Here is a 27,041-nt window from a genome sequence, read left to right on the forward strand (position 1 = left end):
TAGAAGTCATTAACATGTAAAATTCTTAATTAAATGAATTATTGCTTTCTACCCGACATAGAAATTGTATTTACAGTGGTTTTTGTTTGTTTGTTCTGCTTTGAGGGTAGTTAGTGACAGTAGGAAGTGAGCATTGTGTTCTAAATTGTTTATTTTTTTAATCTTACATCTTAAATACTTTGTGTGTAGTCTTGGATATAAAAGTGTGAATAATCCATAACCTCACATTTCAGTTCCTGGCTCCTTAGAAAGTTGAATATTCTTATTATGGAGATAATGAGGGAGACAGTAAGAGCAGGATGCATTTTCATCCTGGCGTTGTTGAATAAATTAATGCCCAGTGTGTGCCATCTACTGTGCTGGGCAAGCTTTCATTAGTCTGTAAAATCAGGCTGTTTTTTTAATTCATAGGTAGAATTTGGGTAATTAAAAAATATGTCCACTTAGGAGGAAGGAGCTCAAGCTAAATAAGCAGCAAAGGGAAAGATGATGAATCCGAGCATTTCCTCAAGCTGATGCTGTAATCACAGCCCAGGGTTTAGAGTGGGAGGGATTTACAAGACGAGAAGTGGCTGTGGACTAGAGACAGTGGTGATCTGAGGACCTAGGGACCAGCTCCAGCCTGGTGCACAGAACCGCTTCTAAGTACTTAGCTGCAGCTTTTCAGAGATGAGAAGAATTTGAGTGCTGTTAAGGTTTAATCTCTATAAACATAAATATTCGTGATTCATAGTCTCTTCCACATCCTTTGTTTCTTTCTAGAAGGCCTGTTAATGGAAATACCTATTTCTTTATTGTCTAATAACCGACTTAGTGAAATATAACTTCATATAAATAAAATTATAGGGTAAAGCTAGTTTTCCAATAGTTGTCTAAATTACACATACAAGTCAGGACTTTGCTAGGTACAAAATCTCAAGATTCAGGAGAGTATTGGCCGTCTCTGTAACCCTCAGATGCCACTCTCTTCACTGACCTTTGTCACAGCTGTGCCCCTCAAAAATGCTTCCTCCATCTAGTTGCCTCACTGAGAAATCAGGGATCTTTTCTATACTCCTCCTTCACTCTCAGCTCTCTGTACTTCCAGCCAGTCTCCAAGCCTTCTTCCTCCTCCTTCATCCCTACCTTCATTCCGGCCTTGCCCCTCTTTCCTTTAGTTCAGCCTCTGCCAATTCATGTCTCACTCTACTGCCAGAGTGGCTTAAAAAGAAAAAATAATACACAATTGAATATTACTCAGCCATAAAAAGGAAATTCTGATACATGTTACAATGTGGGTGGACCTTGAAGACATGCTTAGTGAAATAAGCCAGACAAATATTAGGACAATGGTTGAAGGACAAATAGTGTACAATCCCACTCTTAAGAGGTACCTGGAACAGGCAAATTCACAGTGCCAGAAAAGTGACAGGTTAGCAGGGGCTGGGAGCAGGAGACATGGGGAGCGGCTGTTGAATGAGGATGGAGTTCTGTTTGGGATGATAAAAAAAGCTCTGGAAAGGGCCGGGCACTTGGCTCACGCCTGTAATCCCAGCACTTTGGGAGGATGAGGTGGGTGGATCACTTGAGGTCAGGAGTTCAAGACCAGCCTGGCCAAATAGCGAGGCACCCCCATCTCTACTAAATATACAAAAAATTAGCCAGACTACAGTGGCGCGTGCCTGTAGTCCCAGCTACTCGGGAGTCTAAGACAGGAGAATCGCTGGAACCCGGGAAGCGAAGGTTGTAGTGAGCCAAAATTGCACCACTGTACTCCAGCCTGGGCGACAGAGTGAGATTCTGTCTCAACAAAAAAAGAAGCACTCTGGAAATAGATGGGGACGATGGCTACACATGATGGTGACTTAAAGCTACCGAATTGTACATTTTTAAATGGCTAAAATAGTAAGAATATTAATAGCAATAATAACGCCGTTATAATGGTTACACTTGCCCCCTTGAAGTCTTCACAAGCCCCACAGCCTACAGGACAAAACCCAGATTACAGTATAGGAGGGGACCGGCCTTTCTCTTCCATTCCTCAGGTTCTCACTTCTTCTCACAACGTAAGAACTTCCGCTTCCAGCTACTCCTGGAGGCCTGGCCTTTCTCAGCACCCGTTGCTTTGGATTGGAAGAGGAGGGGAAAGGTTTGGACGGCATCCTGCTCCTTCTCCCCTCACCTCCTGGTCCTCCCCTCTTCACTCCCCTTCAACCGCCCTACGATGTCTCTCTGTCTCTCTCTCTCTGTCCTTATCTCTCTCTCCTTCCCCCAGTCTCTCTCTCTCTCCCCCCAATATCTCTCTCTCTCTCTCTCCCTCCCTCGATCTCTCTCTCTCTCTCTCCCCTCTCCTCTCTCCCTGGGCCTTGTTTTGCTCTCTGCTTCTGCTGCCCCCTAGTGACCTGGCCCATCCCGGCTGCAGGGACAGCGGCTCTGGTCCTTGGGACCACCCCTGCTTTAGAGCGCTGGGGCCTGCAGAGTGGACCTTAACCCCCATCTGTCTCTGGATCTGTGCCTCCTCTGGCCGGGCTGATTAGTCATCCTGAGAACTGTCACACCGCACACCGCTGGGCAGGCCAGTCCTCCAGGCTGTGCCCTGCGTCTCCTTCCCGCCTCCCCTTACAGTGATATTCGCTAGGAGAAGAGCTAAACCACCTGCCGTGTGCCGCCCTACATGCTCAACATGTATGAATGCATGTTAATCTTAACAACTCTATTGCAGGGGGATTTGACTTACTGGAGGTCCCAGGCTCTGGTCCCTACCCGTAACCACCCTGGGCACTGCCTCCCCTCGTCTTGGTCTCTGTGCCTTTGTGTCTGCTGAGTCCTCACCCTTGACATTGAAATGGTACTTTTTCTTGAAAAATCCTTCCTGGCTGCCCCAGACAGACATAGGTGCTCCTTCTTCCAGTTCAATCTGATACTCCCGCATAAAGTATCAATCACACGACTGTGGTTTCTTCATGTCGAGCATGGCTGCCTGTATTCCCCACCGGCCTTAGCAGGAGAGGGCCCTGTCTTTTTCTCTTCAGATTCCCCAAACCTAGAGTAGTGCCTTATACTCAATATGTATTTGAATGTGCCTATGTTAATAGTAGTATTTGTTACTCTATGGCTTTCTCTGGGAAATACAAATATGAAGTTGGATGAAAACTTTGTTTCTAAAAACACACTAAAGTATACTGAGAATATTGCCACTTTTTTTTCTAAACCAATACCTATGGACTGGGTTTTAAATACACAAATTTGTGAGCGCAATGGTGTACACCTGTAGTCCCAGCTACTCCAGAGGCTGGGGTGGAAGAGTCACTTGAGGCCATGTGTTGGTGGCTGCAGTGAGCTATGATTGTGTCACTGCACTCCAGCCTGGGCCACATGGCAAGATCCCGTCTCTACAAAAAAATGTTTTTTGGAAAAGTAGCTGGGCATGGTGGTGTGCATCTGTAGTCCCAGCTACTCGGGAGGCTACAGCAGGAAGATTGCTTGAGGCCAGGAGTTCAAGGATGCAATGAGCTATGATCATGCTTGTGAATAATCACTGTGTTAGCTTGGGCAACATAGCAAAACTCTGTCTCTTAAAAAAGAAAGGAAGGAAGAAAAAACACAAATTCAAATTCTCTGGAAAGCAGAGCAGTGGCTATTAGTGGCAGATATAGGGGCAGATAGATGAAATGCACGAGGCACAAGGGGACGTTTGGGGTGGCGGAAATATCTTGATTGGCAGAGCGGTTACACAGGTGAGTACATTTGTCAAAACTGAAAATATGTGCATTTTATTGCTGATACACTTTGCCTTAAAGCTGACTACAAAGTAAATTTAAGAAAGCAAGAGGAGGAATCTTCTGGATTTTTTTGTTAGGTTAGAAAAGGTGGATTAATGATGGATGGTGTTGGGTTGCACCGCTGTTCCATATCTAGTTTCCAGGTTTGTACTTTTTTCTTTCCTTCTTACCTTGCCTAAATGGAAAATCAGCCCTCATTGAGTTACTGCAGCTGGAAGTAAGAAAAAGCAGAAGTAATGAGCAGACTGACAGCTGACTCCCTGGAGTGCTTAATTTTAGTACCAATGCCTTTAGGAATTCTTTGCAACTTCAGTGTAAGGCTTAACTCATGCAATGAATCATCAATATTGAGGGTAGGTAGAGAAATTGCAGCAATAAACACTCTGTGCTCAAAGAAAATAATGTTGTGAATGGCTTTCGAATAGACTTATTTAAAGAGATATCTATAAAACCCACTGGCCTTTTACTTTACCATTCTTTCCAAGTGTTAATATAGAATGTTCTCTGGGTAATTTGAGGAAATTTAAAGAAATATATATTTTTTAATGTGTGAAAGTAAATGAGTCTTAACAATTAGGTATGTTTTTGTTGTTGTTTGTTTTTTCATTGAGCCAAGATTTTCCCTCCATGCACCTCCTTCCAGCCTTCGGGTACCTCAAATTAATGAAGTTCTACTCATCATAAATCATACATGTTCTTTAGTATTTTGAAGGAATACTGAATGTGTTTGGGCAATTTATTCAATGTCCCTTCTTGATGGTCAAGGTGAACCACCATACGATACTGCTGTGTAGACTGAGATTAACCTGGCCAAATCGAAATTTATTCAACTACTTTGTGGCCTGCTATAGCTATGCAAAGGAACATGGGAATTATGGCCAAAGTTCAGACTATAAGGAGGAATTTATCATCATGTCTTTGTGAAGTTTCATCAGATAAGGAATTACCTTTAATCTGGAGCTATCATTATGACTTTTGGTGTCATTGCCCATATTGTTGAAATAATAGATCCATATTTCAAAGAATGAAGAAAGCTTTGACCCCTTCCTGTACGTTCTCAATAATGGTAAATGATGGCCATTGTTTATGTTCTTTGCTCAGCTCTTTCTTGTTGTCTGGAAACAGTTATTTAAAAACAAAGTTGCATCTGTAAGCCTTATTATCTCCAAAATAGAATGCACAATAATTTTGAAAACAGTTTGCATTCTGGAGCTTGACAGAAAACTCAGGTAAGGTAACCACTGTTGGAGCAACAAGCTGATTTCGAGGTAGGTGTCTCCAGAATAATATACTAAATTTAAGAGAATCAGGGAAGGGCTAATGGAAAATGAGTAGATCTGAGGTCAACAAATAATAGCCTGTTTTTCTAAGTGCAGTTTTATTAGAACTGTTGGGGAGGAAAAGTTCTTGTCTTAGGTTCAGTATCACGGACATGCAAATGAAAGTAACCAAACACATGTAAAAAGGAGAAAAAGTTTATATATGCATACAACATGTGCCCAGATGAATGTAAGGATTACATACCTAACTTAGTAGGGGAAAGGGAGGGGGTTGAGAAAGGCCTCTATGGGAAGAACAAATAGGTATCTTTAGGAAAGACAAATGGGTTTTTAGGAGTTCAAACGGGAGATAAGAATGTTTGTGGTAAGATGTGTGTTTGCATGTGTGAGTGGTCTTTCTGTCTTCTTTGTGGCCATGAAACTACCCTGGAGAGGGGATTTATGGTGGGTTTCCCTTTGTTTCCCTCCTGGAAATAGACCTGCCCTACAGAGGGAATTTATGGCAGTTCTCATTTCTCAGAAGTTTCTGCTTTTGGTCAGATAAGGGATGCCCCATAAGACTTCTTTCTGCATCTATTGAGTCTCAAATGCCTCCAGCTGAAAATAGTCTTTATACCAACTCTGGGGTTTCCAGTGGGTCCCCACATAACATAGCCTTGCTCATTCCTTGAGATATTGTCTATGACTGCTTTCACACTTTGATGGCAGAGTTGAGTATCTGTGAAAGAGACTGTAGTATCTGCAAAGCCTAGAAGCTGGATAACCTGCCCCTTTCCAGGAAAATGTTGTGGGTCCCTGACGTAGATAAAATATAATGGGAAAATATTTTAAAAAGCCAACAAATTGACTTAAGGTTTCAATTTGTTCTGGAATTTGTAGTTGGTAAAAAAAAATTAGGAGTAGGGAACATGTGTAGTTCATTTTATTAAAATATAAATTTGTACATGGGAACTTTGGGCCTTTGGGGGTCCTGTATATCTTGGACATGAAGAGTAGGGACACTGGAGGGCTGTAGCAGAGAGAGGCCTTTGCTCTCCAAGGGAGCCTGGCTACTTGGAGGCCCTTGCAGCCCCTAAGGCACAACTCTCAGCCCTCAAACCCTCCCTTCACCTCCAGTGATGACTGCGTGCTTCCCTGGTCTGCAGCTGCCTCCAGACCTTAAGTTACCATCTTAATATCTTGCATCTCTTGAGGTTTGTGGTTGGAGTCTGCCTGTATGATGCTGACAGGGTCAGTTGTGATGTTTAATCAAATACAGGTAATGCCACTGTCCTTCCCTTGAGTTTTCTTCTCTCTCCAGTATCTCTGGAGTGGAAAGAACAGTGGGCCAGATTTCAGGCTCCTTAAATTCCAAATGTCCTTTCTGACCGTGACAGGCAATGATAGTTCTGTTTAAAGGTTCTGTTTAATCCCTGTATATGATCAATTGGACATACATGCTCAGTTGAAGAAGAGTCTCCATCCAGTGCTCTGTCTACCCTTCTCTCTTTCCCATGGTTCTCTTTATATGGTTCTTTCCTTCTGGTTGTACATCCAGGCTCCTTGAGGGTAGGACTCTTGTTTGCCATGGCAACCCCAGTGCCTTGAATAGTACACAAGGTGAGTTCACAATAAATTTCTGCTTACTCACCACTGTGTGCTTTGTAGCTGTTCAGCAGCTGGTAAGACTTAGGAGGATTTTTGTTTTTTTCATCTCTTTGGCTTTCCCTGTATGCTTGATTTGTCAGTTATTTCAACTCTATTCAGAATTCTAGCAGTCAGGGTAATTGATCATCTTTATTTGCTCTACCTGTCTGTCTGTCTGTTTGTCAGCATCTTTTATCACTCCCTCTTTCCAGGGAGCCTGGGGATCTCCTGACAGTCTTTTATAGCTCTTTCCTGCTTTAATGACCATGAGCAACTTTTTCTTGACTGTCACTGAGCGATCAGAACAAATGAAGATAAAGCCATGTGTTTGATGAATGCCAGCGCTAACCTTGGCTTCCTGCAGAAGCCAGAAAACTGTGCAGCTTCTTTTCAAGGTAGAGTTGGGACCCCCTTCATCTGGTAACAAGTTTGGGTAATAGGAATATCTTTCTTGATCTGGGAAGGCTGCTGATTAGACTTGAAAGAGTTTTTCTTTTGATAGTTGCTAACAAGTTGAAGTTGTAGCATTTTCTGTTAGGATATGGGCTCTAGCTAGATGCACTCATTAGGTTGAAGGCATCAGGGGAGAAATTTCTAAGTAGTTTATATGCCCACTCCCCCATCTCACATAAATGCGCATTCTTGCCAGATCACTAACAGATAATATTTGTAAATGATCTGTCAGGGATGAGAAGCATAGAATAAGTGGCCTGGCAGTACTGCCATGCGATTGGAAACCCAGCAGTGTTTTCAGCAATTATTTAGGTCATAGAATATTTTTACTAGAAAGTGCTTTAGGGGACCATCTAATCCAGAGTCCTCATTTGTCAGGGGAGGAAATAGGAGGCTCATCTAGAGGTTATTTGCTTAAGGTAACCTATCTATGTAATGACAGAATAAGAGCTAGAATCCCTGTCTCCTGATACCTAATAGTAATGATTGGCAGATATCCAAACAAACACCAGTAGTTATCATCACTCATTGCAATACTGACATGTGGCTTTAATTCCTAAAAATGTCTAGATTCCAATATACTTTGATTTTTAAATATGCATCACCAAACCATGGAGGTGTCAAATTCATTCATTGTTTGTTAATTTGACATAAACAAAATGCACCTGGGGCTGGGTAAATACCTCTCTGGTGACCATGGCGCTTAGTTAGTTGAGTTTTGTAGTGACAGAATTGGCACATACCCTAGCAGAGTCCCCTGGCACAGGATGCCCTTGGCTCCATGGCACATCCAGACAGGGACAGCACCTAGGCTGCAGCCAGGCCAATTGGGCCCACAGTTGTCTTAGTGGGCTGTGCTGGCAGGGCCAGGCCTTCAGTTGTGTGTTGAGTCCCTGGGGTGACCTTGGCCTTCTGGATGGTGTGCTGCTTTTGTCTGGTTCAGCCAGTATTACTCTCTCGGTCCCATCCTGCCTGCCTCCGCCACCTGGGCCAGTTGGCCTCCAGCACTGTCAGCATCGCCTGCCCTATTCCCTGTTTAAATATTTAAACATCTTAAATAACCAAAAGGCCAGTCATGGTGGCTCACGCCTGTAATCCCAGCACTTTGGGAGGCTGAGACGGGCAGATCAGTTGAAGTCAGGAGTTCGAGACCAGCCTGGCCAATATGGCAAAACCCCATGTCTATTAAAAATACAAAAAAATTAGCCGGATGTGGTGGTGCACGCCTGTAATCCTAGCTACTCAGGAAGCTGAGGCAGGAGAATAGCTTGAACCCAAGAAGCAGAGGTTGTGGTGAGCCAAGATTGCACCACTGCATTCCAGCCTGGGTGAGTGAGAGTCCGTCTCAAAAAAACAAAAAACATGTTTAAATGACAATTTTCACTTTCTGGTTTCTTTGCTTCATCAAATACAGCAAACTAGGATGCTCACAGGAGGAAACTGTGCAAATATTAGAGCTCAAGCCAATGGAATTCTCAGTTGAGATTTGTCAAAGTCCTGCTCCATTAAAACAATGACTATAGTTACATCAATTGGACTACGCATGTATGCAGCAGTTGTGCCCTGGAAGGATTGCTCTTTGCTACCAGAGGACAAAAAGTCAATGACACATCTGTCACTGGGCATTCCCATTCTTGCCACTAATTGGAGTGTTTGCTAAGATCCAATATAACTAAGTGGCTGGCAAGCCAGCTGAAATACCAGATGAAATGGAATTGTGATTATTTTGTTTAATCCCATTTCAAATATTTATATTTTGTTGAAGATTTAAGTAGATGGCCTGTATCAGAAAGATGTGCTATTTCAATAGGAAAAGAAAAGCAATGTAGTGCCTAGTTTAATCTCTGCATTTGAGTTTTTTCTCAACACAACCATTGAATTTAAGGTCCTCATAGAGACTATCAAATGGAACACTTCAAGGTCAGCCAGATGTAATCAATATCAGCTCAGGCCACAATTCCACAGAGAGGCTTCATAATTAACCCCACTGTCGCAGAATATATGAAGATTCTTAAGAGTGTAAGCAGAGTAAAACTATCTGGATTATCTACTTCACTGGCTTTTTTCATCCTGGGGCTCATATGCCTAGACTTCTAAAAGCAACTGGGATTATAAAAATTCAATGTTGGAGATCTTTGCTATTTTACCACCTACCAAATGAATGGGCGCACTTTGTCACACCTGTACCTTTTCAAAAGATGCATAAAATTATGTATACTTTTTAAAAAGAAATTTTATTTTGTGAAAGTAAATCGTGATTGTAAAGGACTTTCAAAAGCACCAAATATCTATGGCCTCAAAATAACAACAGCAACAACACAAAGACCCTTTTTGTTTATCTATATATTGTTCAATTAATACTATTTATGTAACTATGTACTGTTTCATGAGGTTATGTTTGAAATAAGTTCTATCTTGGGAGCCATCTATTTTTTGAGAATGCCCTCCCTGAGCCACTATTCTTCTCTTTGTGGTCTGTTTTTCTCTTTGCTCTTGACTTTAAGTTTTTTTCAAATAAATTGTGGTGAGATTTAAAAATTGTTCTCATATATTTTCTTATATACATGTTCTTCTGCATGCTACTGAAGTACTCTTTCCCTTTAAATCTTAATGAGTATTTTATTGGAATATCACATCTTGCTCTTCCTGTAAGGAAAACAAGGCCAAACACTGGTCTCTGAAGCAGCAGTCCCGGTTTTGTGGAAGACGATTTTTCCACAGGACGGATGGGTAGGGAGCGATGGTTTCAGGATGAAACTGTTCCACCTCAGATCATCAGGCATTAGTTAGATCCTCATAAAGAGTGTGCAATCTAGATCCCTCGCATGTGAAGTTCACAATAGGATTTGTGCTCCTATGAGAATCTAATGCCATCGCTGATCTGACGGGAGGTGGAGCTCAGGCGATAATTATCTGTCACCAGCTGCTGACCTTCTGCTGTGTAGCCCGGTTCCTTACAGGTTGTAGACTGGTACTGGTTGGTGGCCTGGGGGTTGGAGACCCCTGCCCTAAAGTAATCACTGATACGTGTTTATTATAACACACTTGACAGGGAACTCTGAATTTCTTTTCTGGTCTACATGGACTTGGTTTCCATTCTTTCTTCTATAGTTGACGCACATCTTTAGACTTTATGATGAAAGAGGGAAGGAATGATCCATCATTAGCTTCACTCCATAGCCTCATAAATTTCCTTCTCTTTATCTAACGAATCATCATCATTACTAATTATGCTCCAGAAAATAAACTGGAATGCAGTACAGGCTGGCTTCATGTAGAACAAATCAGTGCATAAATCAGAGAGGCTGCTGTCAAAATGGCTTAAGTGGCTGAGCATGGAAAATAGGAACTGTTTTCCCATTCTGTTTTTGTGTTCAGCTTGAGTTGCAAGGCCTAGAACTTACTTGGATAGAGTTGGAAATTGAATAGGATAATCTAATTTTAAGGGAGCTTAACACAAATTAAGGGAACATTACTTGGAACATAAATTCATGAATAAAATTGCATATTGGTTTTGTTGACAAATGATGGTACGCAGGTCTTGGGGCAGGGCCAGGAAGAACACTTGCATGCCTCCTCCCAAGCTGTTCCAAGTGGCAGCTCTTTGATAGCCAGGAAGTGCCTCTGGGCAGACCTGTGCCTCAGTGCAGAGCACTAGACTGAGTGGAGAGGAAGTGGAGAACAAGCACTGTCCTCTCTGAACCTTTCACTGTGTGGAAGTATGTGGATCCCCTGAGCTCACTTGACCTTCAGCCACAACTCCATTATCCCTGCTTGGCCAGGGAGAAAGCAGGCTCAGAGAAGGTAAATGACTTTGGCCTGGTATCACAGCTGGTTAGTGACAGAGCTAGGCTTTGAGCCCAAGGTTCTTTGAGTCCCAAACCTCCATTCTTCCCACTCTGCTGAGCTGCTTCCCACATTGTGATGTAGAAGTTAAGGTAAATAGTATGGAAAGGAAGAAGGTTAATACATAAATCGGTGGTCACTGTTTTAATATGATGTCATGAAACATTTTTGTCCCCAACCTCATTTGCAATTGAGGGGTTTCCTGTTAAAAGTCTCTCCAAATTCATAAAATTGCAGGAGTCTGTAAAATTTTGTACCCTGCCTCAATTTTATTGTTCCTACCCACCTGTAGCTCACCGTGAGCAATCCTTCCCCGCAGGCACAGCTACATCTCAGTAGAGTCAATCATAGTCTCACCCGATCGCTGTCTGCGCGCTTTAACTTGGAGAGAGATAGAGCAGGATTCACCAATGAACCCTGTATTTTGTTTTGTTTTAAGAAAAAAAAATGTATTACCTTGGGTATAAAATTATAGAAGAATTTTATCCTACTCTTTTTGACTCTTTTTTTTTTTTTGTGAGATGGAGTCTCGCTCTGTCACCCAGGCTGGAGTGCAGTGGCGCGATCTTGGCTCACTGCAAGCTCTGCCTCCTGGGTTCATGCCATTCTCCTGCCTCAGCCTCCCGAGTAGCTGGGACTATAGGAGCCCACCACCACGCCCGGCTAATTTTTTGTATTTTTAGTAGAGATGGGGTTTCACCATATTAGTCAGGATGGTCTCGATCTCCTGACCTTGTGATCCGCCTGCCTGGGCCTCCCAAAGTGCTAGGATTACAGGCGTGAGCCACCGTGCCCGGCCGGATTCTTTTTTTTTTTTTTTTTTTTCTGAGATAGCGCCCCACTCTGTCATTCAGGCTGGAGTGCAGTGGCACGATGTTGCCTCACTGCAATCTCCGCCTCCCGGGTTTAAGTGATTCTCCTGCCTCAGCCTCCTGAGTAGCTGGGATTACAGGTGTGCACCACCACACCCAGCTAATTTTTTTATTTTTAGTAGAGGCAGCGTCCCGTTATGTTGGCTAGGCTAGTCTCAAACTCCTGGCCTCAAGTGATCCACCTGCCTTGGCCTCCCAAAGTGCTGGGATTACAGGCGTGAGCCACTGTGCCTGACTTCTCTTTGACTCTTTAATATCTTCCTGAATAACTTAAATACCTTCCCCAACACCTCCAGTGGAATATGGGCTGAACAGAACTCATTGCATTTCTCTTCCTGATCCCTATTTCTCATAATGACGCTACCTTCCTCTAAAGGCTTCATTTTTGGCTTCTTTCACTGTACAACCTCATTGCAATACCCTGCAAAATCCTGCTGGAATTCTGTGAACCTCTTCTCACATCTCATCATTCCGTCCTAATCATCACTATTCACTTCAGCTACTCATTAACTCTTGTCTCATGTAATAGCCTCCTAATAGGTCTTTCCAGTCTTCCCTTGAATGAATTGTTCTGCTACTCTTAACCTTTCTGGTGTTTTCCCATTGCTCACTCTAAACTCCTGAATCCTTGGCCTGGCACTGGGGGCTGCCCACAGTCCACAGTCTGTGGCCTGTGCCTGACTAAGCTCATTTCTCCCCTCCCTGTGGGATCTGCTATCCCTGGTTGGGTCTGGGGAGAGTGCTTGCAGGTTCTCTGAGAGTTTTATTTCTTTAAAAGACATCTGTATCAGAGACTGTAAGGGCTAAAACGATCAAACTCTTAGAGAAGACTTCCGTAAGTTACTCTAGTATTAGAACCAGTCCTCTAGCCAGTGTCCCAGGTAGAATAGGAAATAATTCTGTAATCGCTCACCTTCTTTCCTTTGCTCAATTCTGATTCCATAACCTGAAAATAGCCTGTCCTCTGATTTTTTTGTGTCTAATTCCATAATCCAGATTTTTCACTAAACTCCCCCTGATTCCTTTGGCTCCCTTAGGGTACCTTGTATTTACGTTACAATTGTCTAAGTACTTAGCACTCCTATCTCTAGGCCAGGACTTTCTTATGGGCAATGACAAGATCTTAGTTACAAGGGACAAAAAGAAACATCATGCTTGACACATAGTAGATATTCAATGAAAATTTGAATGAATAAATGAATAAAAGAAAAATATATATTCATGTGTTCCTTCTTACCTAAGTTTAAGTTGTTTTCGGGTAGAATCTGGGTCTGATTTATATCCTACAGTATTTAGCATTGTGCTTTGTGCACAACAGATATTCCATGAATATTTTTTGAATTAGTGGATAGCTGTGTAGTTGATCTTGATATGAACTTTCTGAATGCTACATTACTGTATTTCACTTTCAGTAACTGAAGTGTTTTTTAATATAGCTAATATATTTTAAAGTATGTTGATCTTCTGATTGCTACTAGTTTTTAACAGTGGTTATTTTTGTCTTTGAACTGGTTTTCTTTTTCTTTTTTTTTTTTTGTTTGTTTGTTTTTGTTTTGTTTGAGACAGGGTCTCACTCTGTCATCCAGGCTGGAGGGCAGTGATGCAAACACGGCTCACTGCAGCCTCAACTTCCCAGGCTCAGGTGGTCCTCCCACCTCAGCCTACTGAGTAGCCGGGACTAGAGGTGCTTGCCGCCATGCCTAGCTAGTTTTTGTATTTTTTGTAGAGATAGGGTTTCACTCTGTTGCCCAGGCTGGTCTCAAACTCCTGAGCTCGAACGATTCCCCCTCCTCAGCCTCCCAAAGTGCTGGGATTGCAGGTGTGAGCCCCCACATTGGCCAGGTTGGTTTTTGGTGCGTTCTTAATTTTGATTGTTAACACATTATATATCATGGGGGGGGGATGCTTTCTTAATTTCACAAAGGAAATTAGAAAGGAAAAAGAAGGGTCACTTTTAAGAAAAATGTGAAGGAGCTTATCTATTTGTTATAGCTCCCATCTCTAGGTGTTGGTGGGATTCTAGGACTAGCAATTTTTTCTGCAATAGTGGTTGAGTAATTCTTTCTAGAGTCATCATGGCTCTATCCAGGGATACATAATTTGGATGCTTTCAATGGGAAACTGAGTCAGGCAGCCTTTATTGAAATGCCAGTGGAGCATTAGAGGACATTCCCAAACTTCAGTGAAGTTGAAATAAGTTTCTCTGCCTCCCCTCCATACCAGGATGCTAACACTGCTCTTTTTTTTTTTTTTTTTTTTTTTTTTACAATGAGGAATGCTTGCCAGTCTTCTCTGACAACCCTTAACTATAGAATATTTGATTTCAATTAGGGAATTAATGGTTTAGTCATCTATCTATTTGAGGGCATTTGTTCCAGGACCCCCATGTATACCAAAACCTGCAAATACTCAAGGCCCACAGTTGGTGTTATAAAACCCAAGAATATGAAAAGACGGCCCTCGGTATACAGGGACTTTGCATCCTGAGAACACTGTATTTTTGATGTCATTTGGTCGCAGATGCAGAACCCACTCATAGAAAGGGCTGACTGTATCTATTCAAAAAATTTGTACTTAAGTGGATCCATGTGGTTCAAACCTGTGTTGTTCGTGGGTCAGTTGTACTTGCTTTTAGTTGTGTTACTTGGTACAAGCCTAAGTAGTAACGAAACAAAAAGAACTGACTGGAAAATGTCAGTGATGCCTTTGTGAGGAGTGTGCCTTTGTGATCCACACCGCCTTAAGGTTCGCTGCTGCTTTTGGTTTTGTTGCTGTTTGGGGTTTTTTGTTTTGTTCTCTTCAAATGGTTTGTTGGGAAAGATAAAAGATGCCTTCGTGTGCTTCTTCTGCAGTGTCACTTTACTCCTCTGTGAAGAGGAACAATCCTAACCCATATATGTAAACTGAGCGAGCTAGTTACAGGAAGTACCTAGGTTTGTGAAGTTGCCTAAATCTTGCAATTAAGACTTACAAGTGGGTAAGTAGAGTCAGGAAAAAAGGTCAGAGGATCTAAGGAGAGAAATTTACTTCTAGGAAATGCTATGAACTTGTTGGAAGCCGGAGAGTTTCTCCAGTATATTTTAGAAGGATGACCCAGAGTTTGCTGAAATGTACAAAACAGAAACGAAAGACTCCCTCTTTATGAAATACGGACGCATCGTCTGCAACTATTGGAGTTGTTCATTTTTTTTAGAACTGAACAAAGTATTTGCCATGACATGCTCTCTGAGACAACTTTCATTCACCTTTCACTGGGCGTTATGGGAATCCTGTAGTCTGAAGAATGGTAAAATTTTAGGCTTTTGGCCCAGTGTCAAGACTTTTGAGCAATGGTATAAATCCATTAGATATGTTGACATCTCAACTTCTTTGAAATAATTAAGATTGTTTGCATTATTTGTCTCTCTCAGAAATGAACACACCTGCGAGTACTGGATGCCTGTGAGCTTGCCATCACCTGCACTGCAAAGGCACAGGGCGGTGGCCTCTGACAAGCAGCTCCTTCCCCTTCACCTTGGCCTTGCCCTTCCTGCTCACGGTCCACCATGGAGACACTGTCCCAGGACTCTCTGCTGGAATGTCAGATCTGTTTCAATTACTACAGCCCCCGGCGCAGGCCCAAGTTGCTGGACTGCAAGCACACCTGCTGTTCAGTGTGCCTCCAGCAGATGAGGACCAGCCAGAAGGATGTGCGGTGCCCCTGGTGCCGTGGTGTCACCAAGCTGCCCCCTGGCTTCTCCGTGTCGCAGCTCCCGGACGACCCAGAGGTCCTGGCTGTCATCGCCATTCCACACACTTCTGAACACACCCCGGTCTTCATCAAACTTCCCAGCAATGGGTGCTACATGCTGCCCCTGCCCATCTCCAAGGAGCGTGCGCTGCTGCCCGGAGACATGGGCTGCCGCCTGCTGCCCGCGAGCCAGCAGAAGTCCGTCACCGTGGTGACCATCCCTGCTGAACAGCAGCCTCTGCAAGGCGGGGCTCCCCAGGAGGTGGCAGAGGAGGAGCAGGACAGGCGGGGCGTGGTGAAAAGCTCCACCTGGTCGGGGGTGTGCACTGTCATCTTGGTGGCTTGCGTCTTGGTCTTCCTCCTCGGCATCGTGCTTCACAACATGTCTTGCATTTCTAAGCGCTTCACTGTGATATCCTGTGGCTGAAGAGGGCTGCAGGGAAGTCTCTTGTGGGTGCCAACTTAGGGGTTGAGCAGGTTGATGATGAGATCCCGGTGAGAAGATGGGGGGCGACACTGACCATTTGGTGCTGAGCGCTGGCCTCTGGGTTGCCTCTTGATTACCCCAAGACAGACACAAAGGGCAGAAGGTGAGGTCTCAACAAGATACCAGGTGAATTGTTCTGAGTGTTGATGGCAACAGCTTGGAAGATGATTGCATGCATCCTCATAATCATGTATTCAATGGATTGTAATTTATGATTTTTCAAAATCATGTTACAAGATAGACATATTCTACTTAGACGTTAAACTGTGCAAGTGCGTACAATGTGACCTTCTCTAAATGCAGTAGATTCAAACAAAGATGCTATGTAGACAAGTAGAATTAAACCTGCAAATCTGTGTAAAAATTCAGTGAAGACATGCACTGCTGGCTTCTTTACTTTTTTTTTTCTTTTTATTGAAACCCAGTCTTCATTTAGTTGCTAAGGCTTTTTATACATTTTGAATGGCACCAAAACAAAATAAGTCAAAACGGACAGTCATTTTTTTTGGAGAAAATATTTGAACAAGTGTCTCCAATGTGTTGTGTTTTGTCATGAACCTTCCTTTTCTTCACTTGTAATTAGACCTCGCTACGTGTTTATGAAACTGAAAGCTCAACAGGGGAGCAATAAACTGAGAAATCATGAGAAACGTCTAATCCCACAGGAAACCTGTATGCCGATTTTCCTCAAGCCATCTCACAAAATAAGAATTTCAAATGTAAATATTGTGTAGTTGTGTGTGTGTGTATGTGTGTCTAATTTGATTTACCTCAGGTGTTTGAGTCTTTGCTGAAGAATCCTGGGATTCAGACTTCAATGGGCATGAATGAGTCAAGTCTCTGAAGCGGTGGCCACTTCATGGACATCTTGACCCAGCGAGGAGTCTCCTACACGTCACCTGCAACACTCGCTCCCCTTCTGTGTATTTAAGTCCTGCATTTTGTAAGAGGCAAATGGAGAGTAACAGAAGAGTGTCTTTTCTCTTGGTTTTGGAGTCTTGTGCTGGCCATGAGTTTGTGACTGATGGCCAACCCGGGCGGACATTTTAATAGATGATCTGTGACTCTTTTTTGAAAGATGCTCTTCCACAAGAGTTAAGCCAGTTAGAATTCCAGTTTCTTCTTGTTGATATGAGAGAAGATCTCCTGTATTTTAACACGTTTTTATTGAGAAAGGTGGCAAGGTAAACTAACAGCTCAAATTCCCAATATAAGTGGACCGGTTCCTCATAAACTGTCAAATATTCTTAAATGTGTAATGATCTATAGATGCTCATGAAGAAAGATCTGCTAGAAGTAAGTGATAAATTCCTATCCCTGGGTGCATGCGCATTCAGAAAGAGCTGTGAGCTTTACAGTTCTCATCTAACTTCTTTTATGGAATTCATGAAGCAAGTGGTATGTGACAAGGACTCCACTTATAAATATAACTGTTTTTATGTTCCACTCAATCCCTGAAAATGGTGAGGAGGGTGGGGGGAAGTGAAGGAAAGACAAGCAGGGCTAATTCCAAAAAGCAAGGCTACAAAATAGCCCTGTGAGGTCAAGACAATTCAATTTATTTACATGCTGCCTGTTATCTTCAAGCAGCACAAAATATGCATATGAAAGTGATGGAATTAATGTGAAATAAAACAAAAATACAATGGCTAGAATACAAAGCTAATATTGCTAATTGGCATGAGAATTCAACATAAAATTGTGAGCTCTGATTTTTCAAATTTGTCATAAAACCTTTAGGAAATGTATTTGAAAGCTCAAAATAGAAATTAGGTTAAAATGCCATTTTATTGTGTAAGCTCTTGGGCATTATACAACAAATAATCTAGGATTTATTTGGTATTAATAATTTAGGTATCATATTAGCTGAATACTATCCTCTATTACATAACATAATATACTGTTGGGTTAGTGTCAATTTCTCAAATTCTCCCAGGCTGCCGTAATGCATGTCTGACCTAATTTCTATTTCTCTTGGAGGAAAATACACACACACACACACACACACACACACACACACCACAGAAGTGTTGCATTAAGAATGCTACATTTCAAATAGACTTTGCCCTTGCAATTTTAAGCTATGCCATATTCAGATTAATTTTGTGAGTGATATCTGCATATGTTTCTGTACAGTATGAAATGACTGACCCTGTAGTGTAGTACGTGATAGAGTTCTACTTGTTAAAGTAGGTTAGATATAGACACTAATGTGTGTGATGATAGTGTCCTGTGGTTCTTAGTGCAAATCTGTAGAGTAAAAATGTCCATAGAACTTTTACTTAAAAACAATCCCATGCTAGAGTTGCCATTAAGCAGTGCAAAATTAATCGGCTCTATGGTAGATTCTTGACCTTAAATTTAACAATAACAACCCAAATCAGATTTTTTTTTGTAAGTCTTACTGACCTAAGAAACATTGTTTAAATTGTTTAAATGGATCTGCTTGCAGTTATTTGTGTACCTGTTTGTTGGGGTGTGCATTCTTGTGTGTGTGTGTGTGTGTGAGAGAGAGAGAGAGAGAGAGAGAATCTGTCTGCCAGATATAATTTTAGAGGCTTAATGATGTTTTAATGTTGCTTGGCATCCCATTGCTCTGGCCTCTTCTGGCATTTACCAATGACCCTTAACAAACACATCTACCCATGTGACCAAAGTCCACTGACGTAAGAGGCCAAGATTCATACTTGCACATTAATGAAAAGTCACAACTGGAAAGCACAGAAAGTTAGAGCTGAAAGCAGCCTCCGGTGGCTTCATTTTGTAGATGAGTCCATTTTGTAATTCTGCAGGAAAGGGGGGATATGAACTTCACACTGCAGTGTCTTCGTGCTCCATCCTAGGTCTGTCTACGTCTCTATCTGGCTACGATCCTTTCTAGGATTGATGAATACCCTTTACTGAGTCAACTATTGCTTTAACGGATTTTTTTGTAGGTTTATGTACTCATTTTAGTTAGCATCTACCTCTCTGGGAAAATGAAAGGAGGGTTGACTTAGGGATGAGTATAGATGTTGAAAGACAACTATCAAACCATGTGGTTTGAATTTTGAAGATTGTAAAACATTGGTGTCCAAACCTCCCACCCCACTTGTATGTAAAGGACAGTGAGTGTTGTGTAAATAGTAAACTATAAGAAGCATGAATTTTCATCTTTATTAATGACCTTGAAATAAGGAAGAGAATGCTTAATATGTTAAGTAGAGCCAAGAATGCTACTAAGAAGCATTGTCTTTGGAAAAATTTTGTATAATGACTTGGGGCATAAGTTGTGATGAAAAGGCAACTTGGTTTTTGGTTCCAGTCATACTTAATGATCAGAAAGCTCTAAGATATTTTCTTTAAAAATAGAATTAAGTTTAATTTTTTGCATGGCTTACAGATTGGGTCTCTTGAAGGTTAAACCATGTGATGGTATAACCTGTGAGATCTTCTAGATTGGCACTGTTCAATAGGGCTTTCTGTGATGATGGAAATGCTTGAAAACCTGTGCCGTCTGGTACAGTAGTCACCGGGCACATTGACTTTTAGGCAGTTAAAATGGGGTTACTACAAGGGAAGAACTGGATTTCAAATTTTATTTAATTTTAATTAGCTGAAATTTAAATAGCCCTATGTGTCTAGTGGCTGCCATATTGAATGACGCAGTTCCGGGTGATAGTGCTTGGGGATCCAGCATCAAGGTATTAATGGAGTAACAGTGAGGCTAAGATGAGAGTTTGTGGGCTAGTGACATGCAGTTGGCAAAAGGCAAAACATTCCTTTCTGGGCTTAAAAAGTATGTGATCTCAAGAATGACAGTAAAAATTCATTGTTGCCCTTTGGAACTGTTGCTTATAGATTTTAGGCCAAGGAATGATCAGTGAAGCTTAAAGAGTGCATAATTAAGCCCCTTTTCTGGGATCATTAGCTGCATGTTAACCTATTTTCCAAAAATAGTAGTTAGACAGTAGCTGTAAAACGTTTGACTTGCAAGCTATGCATGATCTGTACTGTGAAATTGTGTCTAGGGTCTTGTGGCCAAAAAGTAAATGTTACAGGAAAAAAAAAAAAGCCTAATGAAATTCTTGTTCACTTCCAATATCTTATCCAAACTTCATTGCTGTATTAGTAAGGTGCAAATATAAGAGCAAGCATGTTTTGCAGTGTTCAGACTGGTTTTGTTTGCCCTTGAAGTCGGCCAGCTTGTCATTGTATTTGGTGTAGGCATATGTGGGCATCATTTTTCAGATGCCAAACTAAAATGTAGATACTATTTTTAGAATAAGATTTGACATTGTTTTAGTGTCTTTCTTTTTTAAGCAAAATTTCAGTTATCCCTGAAAGAGTTGAAGATTTGAAGCTTTGCACAAAAGCACTTTTTTTAACAGTAAAAAATATTGCCCATGAAATTTAGAGACTTGAAGGTTACTAAAGATACAATAATTATTTTTTAGCTAAATAAAAGGAAGCAGAAAATTCGGTTTGAGATATATTTTCCTATAAAGACCAGATTCTTACTGATAATCTGGTATTTATTCCAGTCTAGATTTTGATTTGAAGAGTTCCCATCCCTTTATTTGAAAACTTAAGTTGTTTCAAAATTGGTTAGTCTGCTTTTCATCGTTTTCCAAATGGAATATATACAAAATACATTTACTTCATTTTAGCAGAAATGGGTTGGTTTTGTTTTCTAGAAGTCATCAATGTGCAAGACTTTCCTTAGCTTGCCTTTAAAAATCATTTAATTTTTTTTTTTTGCCAAGATAGTAATCTTTCTTTAGCCTTAATAGGAAGATAGAAGTTCAAAAGTTATCGGTGCAAAAGGAGTGATACACAAAAGACCTCGATTTCTATCTTTTCTCAGAAAAATGATGCTGCCCACCAGTCAGCATTTTGTTTCCACATAAGAAGTGTCAGGTAGTCAGTTTGTCATCCCTGACCTAGACAGAGAAGCTGTTCCTTGACGTTTCCATCATTCTCAGTAAATTGTCACCTACAAGGTAATTCTTACCAAAACAGAAACTATTGAGAAGAATAAGATAGTCAAGATAATTCAGTAGCTGTTTTGAAAGTAATAGTCTATTTAAAAAGCAATGATGTTCAGTTGCTGGATTTTGTTCAACATGAGACATTTATTTATTTATTTATTTATTTATGAGATGGAGTTTTGCTCTTGTTGCCCAGGCCAGAGTGCAATGGCATGATCTCTGCTCACTGCAACCTCCACCTCCCAGGTTCAAGCTATTCTCCTGCCTCAGCCTCCCGAGTAGCTGGGATTATAGGCATGCACCACCATGGCCAGCTAATTTTGTGTTTTTTAAAGTAGAGACAGTGTTTCTCCATGTTGGTCAGGCTGGTCTCCAACTTCTGACTTCAGGTGATCCACCCGCCTCGGCCTCCTAAAGTGCTGAGATTACAGGCATGGGCCACTGCACTCAGCCAACATGAAACACTTCTAAAAGATAAGTGGAAATTCAAGCCATTGATTTTTCTGACACAACTGACTTACTACACACACACACACACACACACACACCACGATTTAGCTGTAATTGGAGTTAAAAATCAGTAAAAAACTGTTATTAGTCATGTTTTCCAATTTGTGAGTTATACAATATTGGATTAGATACTAATTTCTTAACTGTTGCTATGGGCTGCATGCATTATGTCAAACTAACTACATTTGGGAGTGTCTATATAAACACTTGAAACCTTTCAAATGTATGAAGAGGTAGGTTCTACTGCATACATTTTATTGGAAAACCATTGATCATTGAAGAACATAAGCAGATGGGGCATTTAATTTCTTCCAAATACCTTATTTTTTGGATCTGCTCAAGTGGTTAGGGCGAATGCACCATTATTCCTGAACCCCTGCAATTTGGTTCCCATTTTTCTGCACAAATTTTCTTGCTCAGTCAAGCCAATGACTTTTTTTTTGTTGTTTTTCAGAATTCACTGCCTGGGGTATCCCACTATATATATCTCACCTATGATGTAGTGGTGCTTGAAACACTCATCTCATTAGCTAGATTTTATTATTCTAATCTAAGGTTTTTTATATTATTCATACTATGATATTTTTAGGGACAATCAGTAATATTTGAGGCAGAGTACTGAGGGACCTCTTGAAGTCTGCAACAGCATGCATTTTCTTTGTTTTCGTGGGAGTGCTTCCCTGTAGCTGTCTTTGTTCTAAAACACTGCTCTAAATTTATTGCCATGGGATGTAGGGCTAGTAGCCCATGTGAAAATCTTCTGTAATCTCCTTGGGGTGTGAGTTATTGGGTTATTCTAACAGGAGTTTTCCAAAGGGATGGTCCATTTGTAATTCAACATTTGCTTTTTGAAAATCCAGAAGTAGACAGTTGGATATAATAGTGGTGGAAGAGCATGGGCTGTAAGCAGAAGGAAATAGAGATGACAAATGCCTCTTAAAGGGGATCTAGTTGATACCTCTGTTAAATAGTGGGAGAACACAGTAGCTGGTACCCTACACTGTGCTTTAGGAAAATCCTATGAAGATTTCATTTACAAATCCTCATAGGATTTTCTGGATTGAGGGACAACCCAACTATTAAGTAGAGGGAGAGGGAGAGGGAGAGGGAGACGTGAAGCGCTGGGTCTATGTGAAGGGACAGGCAGATATACCCACAGAGGGAGAAAATACTTAATAAAGGAAGAGTATAGCTGCAAAACAAGACATATAGGAGCTGAAGGCCAGACATGGCAGAAACCAGCTGGAGAAAGAAGCACATGACAACTAGGACAACTTAGTCAAGCACAATCTGTCATTCCAGTATGGACTATCAAGTTCAATTCAGGATGCTTCAGTTGAAGACATGTGGGGTAATGTGCTCAGCTGATGAGGGTCCAAGGAGGCCCCATTTTCCCTATCACCCTGTCCTGTGCTTGTGGTTTGGATTGTTAGCACACTAGGCAATTTCAGAGCCCGCTCTAGAGTTGGTTGCCACGTCAGTGCAGACAGACTCTGGAATCCTCTTAACCATGGAATGCAAGGCCTATTCCTGTGGATCTATCCTGACTTGAGTATGTTAGTACTGTTGGGAAAATGAGTTCAAGAATAGTTCAGTTTATATATCCTGGTTGCTGTCATATATTTTTTCATTTCACCACTTGTTTGTGTTTGCCTCACTCAACAGTCATAGGTATAGAAGCTGGTTTCAGCTTGGGGCTGTTACAAACTCCCAACATAAGCCGTGTAGCTGCAACCCAGGGTTCCTCCCACCCTGGGGCTTCAGCGGTGGGTTCCCTGGCCCTCTTGATAACAAATACTCCAGTCTAATGGCTATATTAATGCTGCTCAGAGGCTATTAACTCAAATCCTTGGTGTGTTTCATTTACAATTATGTGGATTATTTATTTTAGGAGCTTTTTTTTTTTTTTTTTTTTAAGGGCCAAATAGCCCTACAGATAAATGAGCTGCTGGGCTGTGTAGAAAATATTGTCCAAATGTTGCCAAATATTGACTTCGTAAAGGGGATATCAAGCTGCTGTTTATAAATCTGAATGTCTTAAAAGCATTCTTGCTTGCTCTCTCTGTTATAGATGGTATCTTAGCCAGTCCTGAGTTTTCCAATGAACCCAATTTTAATATATGGTATTTTTGTATGCCAAACTGGTGTCTTGTCCTTTGTATATGTGGTAATGTTGATTTTATGACTACTGTAAAAACACATTTGCTATGATTAAAATTCATAAAATGATTTCAAATAGACTCACGTATTGGTTTTTTTCCCCCTTCTAACCCCAGGAAAAGAAAAAAAATTGGCTGAGATTTTCATCATCAGTTATTCTAAGGATTTTAGTAGACTTGGGTGATAAAGCAGTAAGAAGATCCTGAACCAAGGATTTTAAGTGGAGGTGACTTTCAAGTAGCTCCTCCGAGAGGCCAAAAACACATCTTTAATGAGTAAGCCCAAGCTTGTCTTTGCAACTTGGGCTTTCATGGCTTCTGGTGGCCCTTCCTTTATCCTCCACTGTTTAGAAATTGTGCTGCATGCCCCAGGCCCCAGGTGAACCATATACAGAACAACTTGTTGCACCGTATACAGAACAACTTCATGCAGCCCCTGTGAAGTCGGTTAGAGTGACTTGGCCTCTTGGCCCTGAGCCTGGAAAGGTGTCCTTCAATTAATGTTCTCATCAATAGGGTATTTTGGAGAGACTTTTTTGATAAAAAGCACCCTGTCTTTCGATAACTGGATCATATCAATGAATTTCAATTTAGTTTAACAGGTAGCCTATTCCTAATTAAGGGCTATCAATGACCTGATATGCATGGGTGCAGGTGTAAGCATGCTCTGGCTTTCTGGGAAATTATAAAGTAATCCCCATAGTTTTAAAAGTGAGATGTGGCCAGGCACAGTGATTCATACCTGTAATCCCAGCTTTTTTGGGAGGCCAAGGCTAGATGGTCACTTGAGGCCAGGAGTTTGAGACCAGCCTGGGCAACATAGTGGGACCCCTGTCTCTACAAAAATTAATGAGGAAATTAGCCAGGCATGGTGGTGCACACCTGTAGTCCTAGTTTACTCATGAGGCTGAGCCTAGAAGTCGCTTGAGCCTAGGAGTTTGAGACTACAGTGAGCCTGACTGTGCCACTGCACTCCAGCCTGGGTGACAGAGTGAGACCTTGTCTCCTAAATAAATAAATAAATAAGAGACATTACTGTGATTCAATACGCACTTCTTATACCAAAAAAGCAAGGAGTATTGTATTACTCTGTATTTTTAAATGTGCAAAATTTATTTGGCATATTTAAACTTTTCTGATCTGTGAATTTTCCTGGTTTCAAGTAGCGTGGGGCAGAGGTGGGTGGGTGGGTAGGAATTTCTTTGTTAGAGTTGGTTACTCATGCTTGAACCTCTCTATCAGCTACAGAAGGACTTGATTGGAAGAAGGCAGAGAGGCATTTAAGGAAGGCATTTAGATACCCTGACTTCTCCAGGTATTAACTCCTTCATGCCTGGAGCCAATGGTGTCTATAGTCTTATGTTATCAAGACTCACCTGTAGACTTGATGGGGACACAGCAAAGGAGAGGAGGTTCTTGGGAAAGCCCTATAGGTGCGTCTTGCCTGGGAATAGACACACTGGCAACCTCTTCAGATGACACTACTGGTGGTGGCACAGGTTTTCTGCCTCTGGATGTGGGCCTGGAAGGAGAGGCTGAGGCCATGCCAGCTCCCTGCAAAGGAGGAATGTGTGTGAGTAGCTGAAGATCAGGCAGAGGGATATGAAGGTGCAGAGAGAGGGTAACCAGGTCTGGCATTCACTGCATGCCATCCTCACCCTCAGGCCTTCCACACACACAGCTCTCCAACACTCCGCCAAATTTCCTGAAATGAAAGCCCGTCTACCTGCCAATACATTATTTTTTTCTTAATGCTTTTGTTTTCAGAGATAATTCTTGGAAGAGAAACCCATTTTCAGTGTACACAATATAGCACTAGGCTGCGTAAATGGCAGGGGAGAAGGGGAAGGGTTTCTAGAATCAAGACTGAATCTCTGCTTTTCTTTTTATAGATTTGAAAACTTTTGCACAATTTTACTTGACCCATATAGTGACACAGCTGTAATTGGATTCAGTCTCTTTCACTCCCCAAAACTACTGCTCCTTGAATCCCCTCTTTACACTATTGTGTTGGCACATGCCTATTTGTTTTTATTATTTGCAAGAGTAAGTGAATGTATAGACATGTGCGTGGGCATGTGTGTGTATACGAGTGCATATGTGAACATTTCATGGACTCTTGGCATAGATTTTTTTCAAGGTTAAGAGGGTGAAGGTCTTTAAAGAGGGATCAGGAAAACACTCTGGTTTGGGATTACGTCGTCTTCTTTTTTTTTCGTGATGGAGTTTCGCTCTTGTTGCCCAGGCTAGGGTGCAATGGTGCAATCTTGGCTGACTGCAACCTCCGCCTCCTGGGTTCAAGTGATTCTCCTGACTCAGCCTCCCGTGTAGCTGGGATTACAGGCATGCGCCACCACACCTGGCTAATTTTGTATTTTTTTAGTAGGGACGGGGTTTCTCCATGTTGGTCAGGCTGGTCTCGAACACCCGACGTCAGGTGATCCGCCCATCTTGGCCTCCCAAAGTGCTGGGATTGCAGGCGTGAGCCACTGCACCCGGCCAAGAAAGGATTATTTCTATGGAATCGTGAGGAAAATTAGGGAGAAGGAAAGTCCCTTCAACCTTTTGTTACTTCACTGAGAGTTTCCATGATGGCCAGGCACTATGGCTGCTGAGATGAGCAAGGTGGGAACAGTCCCTGACCATGTAGGGGAGAAAGAGAAACTTCTTTTCTCAACCATCACAAGGTTATGGCTGACACCCATTAATAAGAGAAATGCATAACACATTTATTTAATATAAGTTTTATGTGACATGGAAGCCCTCAGAAATAAGACCCAAAGACTCAGAAGCAATTATTTTTATGGACAGTCATGCAGAAATATAATTGGAGGACAAAAGGGCCTGATCTTATGGTAATAAACTAGGGGTTGGGGGGAACTTAGTAGGACCTGTTTGTTCAGATTCCTCCTGGCATCCCTGCATGCCATTTCTTTTCTCTGGTTATAAGGTGACACATCTGTCACACAGGGATCTTCAGGGGAGAAAGGAGGAAGAAGATCAGAGAGTGAGCTTCCTAGGTTTTAAGGTCTGCTTCAGAAAAGAAGGGGCAGGTGGAATTCTAGTTTCTATGGCCCAGTTCAAGAGAAAGAGGGTGGAGAAAGTCAGAGAGACCTTCCTGCTTTTGAAGCTTTCTCAATTTCCTTCAGCTTAAAATACTCAGTATGCCAAGGTGCCATACATTGGGGTATCATGTTCTGAACCCTGACTTCACGTGGACCTTAGAGTCTTGTAGGAAAGACAGGCATTGATAATAAACAATGTCCAGGTCCAGAGGTGCAGGGGATTTGAATGCATATAACAAGGAAGACAGATGGAAGGCTTGCCTGATGGGTTTGGGGTAGGAG

The 27,041-nt window shown here is 41.8% G+C and overlaps 1 protein-coding gene and 1 long non-coding RNA gene across 7 annotated transcripts in view; one reads left to right on the plus strand and one right to left on the minus strand.

The window, feature by feature from the left end:
• RNF152 (ring finger protein 152) overlaps positions 1-23,771 on the plus strand; it is an 88,180-nt gene extending 64,409 nt beyond the window's left edge. For 5 of the 6 annotated variants that reach the window (XM_055297387.2, XM_055297380.2, XM_055297397.2 and 2 more), the window contains one exon: positions 15,249-23,771. In XM_055297387.2, the coding sequence (XP_055153362.1) occupies positions 15,384-15,995 (612 nt within the window). In that variant the 5' untranslated portion in view covers positions 15,249-15,383 and the 3' untranslated portion in view covers positions 15,996-23,771. Of the gene's footprint in view, positions 1-6,852; positions 7,063-15,248 lie in introns of those variants that run through there. The other variant, XM_055297406.2, reaches the window with a different exon arrangement.
• Positions 793-6,587, minus strand: LOC129492286 (uncharacterized). The gene is made up of 3 exons (XR_008660776.2): positions 6,478-6,587; positions 3,932-3,972; positions 793-1,200 (listed from the first exon to the last, which is right to left on the minus strand). It is a non-coding gene; the product is annotated as an uncharacterized lncRNA (long non-coding RNA).
• Positions 23,772-27,041: the final 3,270 nt, after the last annotated feature.

This window comes from Symphalangus syndactylus, chromosome 1, assembly GCF_028878055.3.
Source record: "Symphalangus syndactylus isolate Jambi chromosome 1, NHGRI_mSymSyn1-v2.1_pri, whole genome shotgun sequence".
In the NCBI taxonomy this organism is placed as follows: domain Eukaryota; kingdom Metazoa; phylum Chordata; class Mammalia; order Primates; family Hylobatidae; genus Symphalangus; species Symphalangus syndactylus.